Below are 13,811 nucleotides of genomic sequence, written 5' to 3' on the forward strand. Positions count from 1 at the left end.
TGACTACTATATACAATTGTTTTCCGAAATGCGATAATTTTTTTCAGTACAGCTCTACTGTTACTATTTTTATTGGAAGCAAAAACATCCTTATTTATATGATGAATTTTATAATTTTTTTAATATATTTTTAGTTAAAAATTTATTTTAGATTCTTGCGTGGCCCCATATTTTCTAAGAAGTGGAAAATACGAGGCCATCTTTGAAATTTGACGTTTGGCCAAAACATTTGCCGGTGTGCAATTAATTAACCTCTCTTCAGGCTTTGACGTCGAGCTATTCGTCCGTCGTTTTATTTTGTTTCTAAGCTTATTATGCAAAATTAAATCTGATGCAGAAGTTTTCATTCATTACTAAAATTGTGTCAAATTTATATGCATATTAATAATTCTATAGACGTTTCGTTGAATGGAAATGGCAACAAATCCAAAAAGAAATCTTATTTTAATTAATAAAGAAAACCAATGCATTAACGAGTTAAAAGGACAAAGGATGACTTCGAAAATGCATATTCTTATAATTCTTATAATGCCAAGATCTTTGTTCTTTCAAATCCAGTCTTTCTGTTTTGTGAATTTGTAAACTAATGCATTGACAATTCTTTTTACTCTTTTAATACACAAAATATCATCCAGTTTTTCCTCCATATTATTCTGCCCTTTCCCACTGTTATTCATTTCATTTTAATTGGAAAATTTTACATTCCAAAATGAATACAAAATGGTTTCTATATCTGCTTTTTTTAGAAAAGGAAAGGAAAACTTTTAATTAATAAAGAAAGTCAACTTGCATGTGAACTACATAATAGTCATCCAAGATTTAGAGCATAGAATTTTTATCGATGAATATTTAAAATAGACTTATGTTACTAGACATAAGAATTTTTCTCTGAAACAAAGGCCAATATCGAGCATGATATGTGTGAAATTCATCGACAAACCTTTCCCTATATCGTCTGGGCGTATCTCGTTTGGGCTCAATGCACTCATTAATTGGCTGGAGACGGAAACAGCAGGTGGTTTACTTCTTCTTTTGATATTTTATTCAGATGCGTGGGGAAGGGCAGCCCCCCTTTTTATTTCCTACTTCCCCTTTCTCTCAAGGTGGCCCACTTTTACCCTTCTTTCTCGAATTTTAAACAGTAGAAGTGAGAAAGAGGAAGGGTGCTACTTTGATATGCGTGACGCCAACATAAATCTCATTCTTATAATGCGAGATTTTGGGTCGAGGAGAGGATCTTCAAATGCGTGGCACTAATTTTGTTGTTCGAATAAACAGAAAGAAACCGGATATAACAAACAGCAATTTGATTTTACATCGCATAATCATTCTATATATATGTACGAATTCACTTTGTTTTTCTCATGGGATGCTTGTTATTTTTGTTGCCATTGATGGCCGCTACTGTTGTTTCGTGGTTTCTGTTATTAAGGTTGTCGGGCATTTCATTACCTGATGGTGTTATTTTTTGTAGTTTTTTTTTAGATTAAATAATGTAATAAACGTTTTTACATATTGAGCAGTATTGTACTTCTGAATAGTTTGTAGGGAAACGATGCTTCATGAAATCAAAATCAACATAATATCAAAAATATAAATAAATAAAACCAAAGTACATTCTTACCGATCTCATTTTAAGTTTAGAAAATAAACTCAGAGGAAATTAAATACTTTACAATAATTCTGATATATAATATAACATGATCAATATAATACTATTCAATGTTATAAGAAAACATGCTCGGGGGGGGGTAGTAATTTCTTTTGCATAACGTGTGAACTTGAAAATAACTTATTTAAAACGATTATTGACATAGAAACTGTCATTTTCTATTTTATCCAGCATCACAGTATTTTAAAAATAAGTATCATTCACGGTGTTCCAAAAAAAGTGGAACAAACATTTATTTCCCTAAATATTGCATCGAGGTATATGCTTCCAATTGCAAAGATTCGTTAAGTAAAGTGAACTAATTGCATGAAAACGCTTTGGGTTCTATGGAGACTGATAGTAAAAAGAAATTATAAGTTTCCCATACTGCAAAAATGTCAATTAGTAAAATGCTTCTCTTACCTTCACTTGATACCAAGACTTCTATGAAATGTGGTGAATTGTAATTACTATGATTCTGATAAAATTTTGAAGAGATACTGAAAAAAAATATTTTCATCCTGTTTTTTATGATGAAACTATTACTATTTCAAGAGACCAAAATATGAATATTTACCTTTATATCTTGATTATGATTTCAAAATGTCTTTTTAGATTTAGATCCAGAAATAATTTAAGATATATAAAAACGTTAAAGCTTCAGGTCTGCAAGAAAGTATCTTTAAAATGATAACTATGCGGCTTTCCTCTTTTGCATTTTATTTTTATATGTGTGTGTTATGTTTATTAAGGATTACATTTCAATGTATGAAGCACATAAAAACTTTTAAAATGTAAAAAAAACATAGAAGCTAATATCTCATTTTATAAATTTTATGCTATATTTGGAGAGTGCATATTAAATAGCAGTATCTCTTAATAGCATGAGCCATTTTCTTAAAATCTGTGAGAGTTGAAATAGCATATTGCGACTTACATTATAGGAAAAGATAAATTATAATAACAATTTAATTTAACAGAAATCTTCTTGTCATGATTTTCGGACAGTAAACTTATTGTAAATGGTATATTCGGAAGAAATCATGCTCATGCACAAATTTAATTTTGAAATTCATTACGCATCATGCAGTAGTAAAAGGAATCGACGTCTCAACGCAGTCAATGGCATACACAGCTCATGCGATTGCGATGCTATGTGGATTAACTATATTTTTAATGACATCCAATTTAATTTCAATTAAATTTTACGCTCAATATTTTTTTATCGTCTGCTCAACAGTTTCTTATCGCCTGTTTTTGTTTTCGATTTTATTTCAGGTTTTAAAATTTATTTGATGTATATTTTCATGTAAAGTTTTTCTTACATTAATTAGTAAATGAAAACATTATTAAGGCAAATAAGGAAGCGTCTTTTTTTTCTATATTTTTTGAAATAAAGGAAATTCATTCATTGAATATTATAATTTTTTTTAGTTCCGGTTTGGGTAGACAAAAGCGATAAATCTATAAATTTAAAAAAAAAAAAAAAAGCGTGGATGAAATATAATTCCGAACATGAATGAGAGAATTTTGGGGGGAGTGTCAGTATACTTTACATTCCCTCGTCAACTGCAAACCAACTTCGATTTGTCTGCTCGCAGTCTATGAACCTTTCAGTAAGTCACTGGCACCTGTTCTTTTGAAAGGATATTGCAATGGAACGGAAGCCTAACGGAGATTCCCAATCAGTTTCTCCTGCGCAAGACAATGGCACGGGCACCTGCACTGGCAGGAAACTGATGGATTCGTTTTCCCCCAACGGAAATAAAAAGAGAGTTTACACAGCAGATATTCGAGTCAAATCGTTTGCTGAGATATAAGAAAGATAAACTGCGTTTTCGAACTCGAATATTCCATATAACGTTGTGCACGTTAACGTAAGTTAGAATAAAGACAATTTTTGAATAAGGGCAGAAAAAAATTTGTTTTTGTGTGCGTGTGTGTAAGTTTGCGCGCTTTAAATTATAAATTGTTCGGACTATGGGTATCTATAACTTGCATTTGTGTTTAAATATCAGTTTTTAAAAGATTTTTTCTCAAGATGGTATATAATGACAAAAAAAAAAAAAAAAGCAGGAAAATCTTAAATGAAATCAAAATAAATTGAACCTATTTTATCAATAGTAAAACGTCGTCTGTTATTAACAAAAGCCCATAATTCTTTGTTAATATTAAAAAGCAATAAAAAAGAATTTGATGCAGACTAATTAATATTTGTATTAAATTCATTGAAAAAGGTTCTAAATAAAAAGAAAAGTGCCAAATTAATAGATATGGAAAATTATTGGAAAGATTTGGTCCCAATTACTAAAAACTTGAGGATCACTACCTTAAGAGATGTTAAAATCGATTTATTTAATCGATTTTGATAAATCCCCGCATTTAGAAGCTATAGGAGAGCTATGAGACTGTCACAATGAGAGATACAAATAGGTTTGCAGACTATTATTAGAAATTCACACCAAGTCATCCGATACTATTACAGATTTTAACATGCACAAGTCCCACTCGGGCCATTATACTTTATAGGAGCCATGATTTGCATACACGCTTTGCAGATGATGAAAAGGTCATTACAATGTACTTTCAAATTGTGTTGAAATGTATTCGATTTTAGATGGGCCTGAAACAGCGCATTTATAATTTTCTGTAATTATTTCATTATTAAAGGATAAATAATGATTAATGATGCTTAAAATATTTAATGTGGTGATTTTTCCTTTATAAGAATGCTGTATTTTAAACAGAAGTAAAAATCAACGATGTTTCTAGGGAATAGGAAATGTTAAAAGTGTAAAAAATTATTTTTAAGCTTAACAAATAATCAGTTTTTGTATTTTGATTCGCTGATTTATTGTTAGTGATAGTGAATTAATAATATATTTAACACGTTGCCGCATGACTCGTCTGTAGTTCACACCTGCTATCGAATTGTCCCAAACCAGCTATCTAATTAGATAACTCCTTCTCTATTATAATCCAGAAATTGCAAGCGGGGCAATTCATTAGATTTATTATTAGGTCTGCATATCAGACATGAGTGCTAATCAGATGTGCAGATTATGAAATAAATTACTGTAGTCATTAAGGATTCTGTTGAAGTAAATAAGATGGAAATTTCTATTTAAATCACACTTACTTTAAAAACTGAATCAATTTATATAATAAAAGCCATCTATAAGCAAGATTTATAAATTAATGAAAAATGACTGATTATTCTTGTATTAATCATGCTATATATGAGAAAAATAGACATATCGATTCGGCAATAAATTTTAAAAGAATATAGCATAAAAAACAATATAGGTAATAAAGAGAATTTATTTGGTAAGCTATTGAATTAAATACAAATGAGTAATTTATCTGTGAAATTATTTAGTAATTTTCTCCTCTTTTCTTTAATGAATTTAGCCCTCTTACCACCAATAAGATTGAAAATGTCTTAATTATTACAATTTGACTGACGAGGCTGTTATAGTGTTGCATATAAATAACAATTCGCTTCATTCTAAAATAATTGGATTTGTCCTGACCCCATGCGTATAAATGGTTGTTGAAAAGAAGTGAATTTAAACTTTCAAAAAATAGAGTATTGTTCCAAGTTGGAGGGTTAATCATGACTTTATTGAAAATAATAATGACAATAATAATTAGAAAAAAATCAAGTATTTCACTAATAAAAATAAATAAACTTAGAGCGCATTTAGCTTTTAATGTTGTGAGGAATTCGGTGCAATTGACAAACAATAATCACATGCTCATTATCTGAATACATAAACATCCGTAATACTTGAAGTTTACATTTGCGTGTCCTTAAATAATGATTCAGTAAATGATATTTTATCTAGTCATTAACCTGATAATGGAAGAATACGCCAGCATCTGTCTTTTTCTCAAATAAATGAATTTTATTGTATAGAGTTGCATAAAACGAAAAAAGACAAAAAAAAAAAAAAAAAAGAGAGAGAGAAAGAAAGAAAGAAAGAAAAGAAGTCTTTCTTCTCTTTTTGGTAGGAGATTGCACACTAGAAATACATGTGATGTCGTTTTCAAAAAGATTCAGAGTTCATACATATCATCGGAGCTACGCGAGATAGCTCTGAATTTCTATGAAATTCGATAAAAGTATCCCAAAAATAATTTCAAAAAAATCAAGAAAAGCATATCTAACAATAAGACGAATTAAAAAAATTTTCATACTTGATTTTCTGGTTTAATGCACGATAACAATATGTATGTTTGTGTATAAGCTATAAGCTGTTTCACAAAACTACAATTGCTAAAATTTAGCATACGAAAATGAGGATTTGTTATAAAATTTCTGTGGATCTTATAAAAAGTATATAGCCTGCTCAATTTGTTCTTTGTAAAGTGGATAGTGTACATTTTTTTCTTATTTTAAGTTTACATATACTTTTTTCGATATTTTGAATGGTTTAAAAATATGGCTTAGTTCAAAATTCTAATTTTTTTACTGATGATTGAAATCAATTAATCCGGCCAAGTGATTTAATAAATAACACGAAGTTTTCAGCGAAATTTCAGAATTATTAACTCAATTATTTTCTTTGATATACTTTTGATATTTTTTTCATATGTTTTTAATATTTTAAGCATCTTAAAATTGTAGAAAGAAAATTTTACTGCTATTTTCGCCTTTTATTCGAAACGAAACAGCGTTTCTTCGAATATTCTTAGTAAATTCTTGAGAATTTGACAGATACACTTCAAATTAAAGCAGTTATTTTTCAAGGATCCGAATGAAAGACTAAAAAGTTGCATCTTAAAAAGATTTTTTTAATGCAAATATAATTTTTTGCTTTTTTAGCCAATGATTCTCAAACATTTATTGTTTGTAACTCAACTATTTAATTTCTTTCTAATCCTAATTCTTTCTGAATCTCAACTATTAATTAACTATATAATTTATAAATCTGCTTTTTTCCAATGCATTTTTCATTTTTAAATAATGACTTAAAATTATATTTTGTATTAATTATATGCATTTACCTATTTTTAATTTTATTTTTATGTAGATAGTATATATAATATTTTAGTCTGATTTCGAATATTATTGTTCACGGTTTCCTAACATTGGATAAATAATACTGATTTCTTGCCTAACTGTCTCCTATGCGAAGCGCAGAGGAAGTATTGTAATCGGCAAAAGATTCAAACAGATTTTTATTAATTTCGTCGAAAAACACAATCATATTTTGATGTAATTACGGCAGACGGTTGATCGACAGTCGTATCGATCGATTTTGCTTACGTATAAACGCAGTGTAATAATTTAAAACAATGAAATTCTGTATGTGAACTTGTGACTACAATCGTTGTTTCGTATCAAATTTTTTTTAGAATCCGTCAGAAACAATGACATCCAAAATATATATTCACACTATAGTTTCAGTGAAAAGACCTAGATTCACTCCGAATATGTATATTTTGTAACCATTTTTCGCTAATGTCATGCAAAAATATTCTTGACCTTACCAAAGGTCCACAATTTTATGCGAGAGAAAGTGAGGATAAGATTTTTATTTGAGAGTATGCTAGAAAGTTTGGGGTACTAGAATCCGGCAGAAACAATGACGTCCAAAATACATATACGCACTATAGATTCAGTGAACAGGCCTAGATTAACTCCAAATATGTATATTTTGTAACTATTTCTCGCTAATGTCATGCAAAAATATTCTTGACCTTACCAAAGGTCCACAATTTTATGCGAGAGAAAGTGAGGATAAGATTTTTATTTGAGAGTATGCTAGAAAGTTTGGAGTACTAGAATCCGGCAGAAACAATGACGTCCAAAATACATATACGCACTATAGATTCAGTGAAAAGACCTAGATTCACTCCGAATATGTATATTTTGTAACCATTTTTCGCTAATGTCATGCAAAAATATTCTTGACCTTACCCAAGGTCCACAGTTTTATGCGGGAGGAAGAGAGGATAAGATTTTTATTTGAGAGTATACTAGAAAGTTTGGGGAAGACCACTCCTGCTGGTTATCATTGTCTACGTGAATCGTATTTCACTCCCTTGAGATTGAAAATTATATTTTTGAACAATTATTTTTGTTAAATTTCAATATTTATTACATAAAATATTAATTATATGTTAATTCACAATCGATTATTCCATTTCAGTATTAATTTAATAATATATTGTATGCTTTAAATTTATTTAAACCTTAAAAGTTTTTTGCTAATATCGATTCACCTTATAATTTTCTGAGAATCCCTTTTGATTCTTACATTTTTCTGAAGTCTCTTTCCACTGAATATAACAATCCAATAGTTCACATTAAAAAAAAAAAAAAAAAAAAAAAAAAAAAACATTTCCATCACATATAGCAACCAAAATACAATTCTTTTCTAATTTTTTTTTCACTGAGCTACTAAAAAAACTTTTTGAATATCAGATTCTATATTCAACAACAACAAAACGAAATTCTGGAATCGTTTCGGTTTATTTTCCGGCTGAGTGAAAGCACAAATAGTTTGATGAATAATGCATGGGTTGCTGTACGGTAGTTTCTCCTTTATTAGAATCGGACGAACAGCCTTCTTAAATTTGAATAATTTTCGGATAATCCTTGAGCCAGCAAAACTTCATCATTTTGAAGAGAGTCTAACTTGCATTGACAAGAACAAAAGGAATCACTGCAGAATGATAATAGTAATAATGATAAGACCTACTAACCCTAACTTTCAACTCCGCCTTGTTTGTGTACATTCAACAATGCCTGAGGAGCGTCGAATGCGGAAATGAGTGCAAAAGATGCTCCCATACACTTTATTTAAGATGATTTCTTAATGATGGAAGGATTTAATGAAGATTATACTACAAATTCTTTCGCAAGAAAAAAAAATCCCTCATCGTGAATTCTTCATCAACAAATAAACACCTTTGGCAGTTCGTGATAATGTTGTTGATTACAGAAAACATGTCAATTGCTGACCAAATAAGTAAACAGAATAACAAATATTATTAAGCAAAAAATTCAGATCAGTGCCATGCTAACAAAATGATTTTTATGCCATTTAGATTTATGAATGAAACAGGATATTTATCACGGAATTTTCCCTACTTATCCATAGTTTAATGGTTTATTAAACTGTGTGTCGCGTTCGTCGGGTTAAAGATCATTGGGAGTTTGAAAACAATTAGAGCTGCAACTTTAAGGGTTTTTTTTTAATCATTTGTGAACAAAATTAGTTAAGGGAATTGTATTGCCTTGAAATATTTTATTTAAAATTATAAAAATTATTTAAATTGAATTTGAATACATTTGTTTAATTTCACTTCATTTTTTTATCGAATTGCTTCCTAATTTTTCATTACATCAAGACTTAAATTTTTCTTAATAGAAAGTTATTAAAGAAGCCAGCTATTTTACCTTTTTTAATCGTTATCTTCGTATGATAATTAGATCATCATTGGATTACTAATTTAATCTTTTAAGAAGTTACATTACGAAGTGGTTTTCTTATTGTCAATATTATTCTTGAAATTATAAATGTTTCATTCTATTATTTCTTATGAAGCTTTACACCATGATTGGAGAGCGTTTGGCACAAGCGTACAGTCGAATTTTAATGTGTCAAATGCTAATTTTGAAAAAAATAAAGAACCAACACCCATGAATTAAGAGAAGGTTAAAATGAAATGCATTACTTCGACTAGTTGTCTAATTTCATAAATTCCCTGAAGAATGGGAAAAATGATTTCACCTATTTTCTCTCAATTTATTCAAAACAAAGAGAGAAAATGAAGTGTAATCGAACATATATTAGAAACTGAGCAGCTGTAATTGAAAAATGGTTTATCGCATACATTTCTTTGATTTTGTTTTAAAACCTCTTAAGTCCAAATTCTCATGAAAATAAGATTTACTCGGATAATACTAATAGAAAAATTTTAGAAATATCATTTTAAACCCTTCGTAAATCAGGTCATAGAATTTCTGCTCCTAGCGTACATTTTAAATAGCTATTGGTGTCTCTTGAAATATCTCTATTTTCCGACTTAATGGGTTTTAAACAAAGCCGATGACATGCGGTTTCTGAGCAAAATGTTGACACTTTAAAAAAAAGCTCCTGAATATCTTATTTTCATGATTTTTAATTTCTTTACAAAAATAATAATATCAAACCTTTAATGGTAAAAAAAAAAAAAATGTGAAGAATTTGTATAAGAATGTGATGCTCTTGTAATGAATTTTCAGTTGTTAATCCTTATTGAACAGAATTAGTTTTGATGTAACCGAAAATATTCTGAATTATTTTGAGTGATTTCATTTTATGAAAACAAAACAAAAATAACGTAAATATAAACATTTTACTTTCATGTCATTTCAGGTATGAACTGAACAAAAATCAAGTAGCTTATGGTTTACCAACAGCTGACATCAGAGGAACTATTTTAAGTACCAACTGTCCATTCGAAGTGGATTTTCCATGCCAACCCAGAAAATATCGAGCATTTAGTGGCTATTGTAATAATGTGCAAAATCCAACATTCGGCAATGCAAATCGTCGATTTGTTCGTTTTTTAGCGCCTGATTATGCTGATTGTAAGTGAAACATTGCGTTCTTTTATTATAAAATATACTTTAATAAATTACCACCAAATTAATGTTTATTTTTAAATATTGAAATCACCTACATTAATTTTAGTTGCAACTAATTTGCACATTGTACAAATATATTGAATTTCTGATGTCTCCATATTTATCCGCTTTAAAATCTCCCAGAAAATAACATAAAAAATTAAGCAAAAATTTCAAAAACACGGAAATCACAAATTATCAAAAACACGACCACCTGGCCATCTCAGCCGTCCAGTTTATCTGAACGATTGAACCGTCTCAGATAATAATAAGGATAATGTGGTAAATAATGGTAAAATCATTCTATCAACCTCAACCCATATATAAATCCGTCTCTACGAAGGTAGTTCTGCCATCGGCGATCGATGGACCAGTTAAGTAGGAAATACCATCATTTCTATACCTGCAGCAGAAGGAAAATTTGCCTACAATTTCTTATCCACATACCTTACCCCCCCAAGAGTAACTCCAGATAATATGTATGGCCTATACTTATGAAAAATACATGAACACCAATAAATTACGATTAAAGGTAATAAATTATTTTAATTAATTCAGTACCTGAAACAGATTAAGAATTTGATATAGATTGAAGTTAATACCAAATTGACATCATTTATATCCTTTTGTGAAGCAAACGTCCTTGAAAGGACGTGGGCCATAATTTATCAAATGCTTAACACAAATTCATAAAGTATATTCAAATAACTTCAAGTATGAGTATTTTTGAATATAATTCTTAATAATAATCATGCTAATTTTCAAAACCTGCGCACTTTTTTCTAATATTCATGAAACTCTTTATGTCGTTGCAGCGGTTTCTTTACCAAGACAGTCATCTAGCGGAGAATATCTTCCAAGTGCCAGAGAAGTTAGTTTGTCCGTTCATACAGATTCTGACAAACCTCATACACATGTTACTTTTATCTTGGCTATCTTTGGTGAATTTGTTTATCACGATTTGGCTCACATTGCACAATCTGCAGGTAAGCTACATTTGAGTATTTGTATCATATCCAGATTAGACGTGTATGTAGCTTATGAAATTCTAAATCTAATATGGATCAAATGGCATGATCTAAAATTTTGCAAACAGCAAATTAATGATAATGATAATAATAAATAAATAAGTTTTCGAAAGATGACATTTGATATTTGCAGAAGTAGATGTAACTTTCCGAAATAAAAATGAACGAAATCAATGAAATTGAGTGAATTTATTGCTTTATTTTGTTTTTGTATAACTTTTATATTCATTGTATAACTTTATTATATGACCATTGTTGTTGTTTGTTAGGACTTTGTTACTATTGTTATATTTATCTAAGCATTTCCATGTAAGGGGGTGGCTTTTATGTTGATTATGTTAATGTGATTTGATGGCTGCTGCTCTGTTTTGAGACATCTGACGAATTCTTTTCGAGGTCGTTGGAATTTATGTCGATTTCTGATTTTCGGTATCGACAAGTGTCGCTTGTGTCTTTTTGCTAGGTGGAGTTGCTTATGGCGACGCCATCTATTATTTCCGTTTGGCCTTTGGCTTGGTCGAGGTTTGTTTATCTTCCTAGATAAAAATGAATACAAACAATGAAAACTGACAGTGACAGTTTTTTGAAAAACGACACATTTTTTCTGCTAAACAGTTAGGTGGTTTATCTCTAGTTACCTATACAACTGCAACAAACAGAATAACGATATGACTGAATATACGGAAACTATTAAAATAGGCTAGATATATTGTTAAAAATATTGAAAAATTTCAAATTTTAGTTCTACGCGCTCCTTTTTCACACTATGTAATATTTCTGAAAACAAATATATATTTTAAAGCTATTATTTTACATACATAGTTGAAGAAAATATGACATTTAAAAATACAAAATCCAAATTATTTATATAAATTATTTGCATATAACTAAAAAATTTTTAGTGTATTAGAATTGAGAATTTAGTATAAATTTAAAAAAGTCCAAATGAATATATTTTGGCTCAGTTTGCTGATTTCTTTTCTGAATATTTTCTGATTCTGTTCTAAAACAATAACTGTTTTAACTTGTTAGTAAGAAATTGTTATATTTATAATAATGAAAAATTGTATTTTACAACTATTTTTATTATTGATTAGGATACCAAGGTAGTCGTATTAAATGCTGTGGGGTTGAAAAGCAACAGTTCCACCCGGAATGCTATCCAATCCGAGTTCCACCCACCGATCCTGTTTTTGGACGAAGAAACCAGAACTGTATGGAATATGCAAGATCTTGCACAGCTCCTAGGATTGGATGTACTCTAGGACCTCGTGAACAAATCAATCAAGTGACATCGTTCTTGGACGCCTCTGTTATCTATGGATCTTCTGTAAATGAAGCTAATAAATTGAGGACATTTAAAGGAGGAGAACTGAAAACACAGAAAACACCAGCCGGACGAGAATTATTGCCAGCAGATACAGAGCAATCTTATTGTAAAGGTCTTGGAAAGTCCAGATGCTTCCTCGCAGGTTAGTAGTTTTCGTATGCATATTTATCCTTTCAAGTGGAGAATTGTAAAATTGGTTTGAAAAAGACCAGTCTCTTCCATTAGGTATTTTCATATTTTCATCATAGTTGAAAAAAAAATCCCTTAAAATTTAGCCATGACCATAGTATATTGAAGTAAAAAAAAAAATTACGCCCTCAGTATGAACAGTAACTGTATCGAAAGATGAAGTCAAGAATCGTTATTTTAGGGAGAAATCATGACTTTTAATGTACTGAATCGACACATTTTCAAAATGAAGTTCTTGCAAGTATTTCAGATGAGAGTTCCCAAAATTGATACCAAACAAAACAGAAAGGAAGAAGCTGTAGTCAAATAAGTCTTCATTTTTTTTTTCATATTGACCAAAAACAGAAGCTCCGTAAGTCACTTCATAAAATATAAATACTTTCAGTTTTTTTAAAGTGAAGTTTTTCTGTCTGAAGAAATAAATATCTGTTTCATAAGTTTTAGAAAAATTAGCTCAATTTTCCCTGCCTCACTGGATTGTTACCAATATGAAATTAACAAAAATCAAATCATTTTATAATGAGAGAAAATTTTGGTGAGACTTAAATTGAGAAAAAAAAAATTATGAAATTATAAATACTAGCACCAAAAATATCGACAGTTCAATATGGTCTTTGTATAATAATTTCAATTTAACAGCGTTCTTAAAATGAATTCGTTATAATCACTTTGATTCAAATTTAATTTTAACTTTTGAGCTATGTGTGTTTTTTTCCATACTTCTCAATCAATATGCGCCTAAATTAAATGCTCTCACAGCTAATAATCTTCTTTTGAAGATATATAATTTCTGAATAAATTCTGAAATTTTCTTCATTCTACTTCTGCTTTTGGAAATATGTCATCATGAATTTCATCAGGTGTGTTATCAGGCCATGAATTTAAGAACGAACTTTCAAACGCATCTCAAAATTGAACATTTTCTTTGACACCATAAAGAAAATAAAGATACCATTTAAAGAATTCATTCCCTACTTTCTTCTCTAGAAA

The 13,811-nt window shown here is 29.5% G+C and overlaps 1 protein-coding gene across 2 annotated transcripts in view; it reads left to right on the forward strand.

The window, feature by feature from the left end:
• The window catches only part of LOC129959954 (uncharacterized), a 98,441-nt gene that overhangs the window by 51,644 nt on the left and 32,986 nt on the right, over positions 1–13,811 (forward strand). For both annotated transcript variants that reach the window (XM_056072875.1, XM_056072874.1), the window contains exons 4-6: positions 10,024–10,238; positions 11,090–11,260; positions 12,400–12,774. In XM_056072875.1, the coding sequence (XP_055928850.1) occupies positions 10,024–10,238; positions 11,090–11,260; positions 12,400–12,774 (761 nt within the window). The remainder of the gene's footprint in view (positions 1–10,023; positions 10,239–11,089; positions 11,261–12,399; positions 12,775–13,811) is intronic.

The sequence above is a fragment of the Argiope bruennichi genome, chromosome X2 (assembly GCF_947563725.1).
Source record: "Argiope bruennichi chromosome X2, qqArgBrue1.1, whole genome shotgun sequence".
Lineage (NCBI taxonomy): Eukaryota > Metazoa > Arthropoda > Arachnida > Araneae > Araneidae > Argiope > Argiope bruennichi.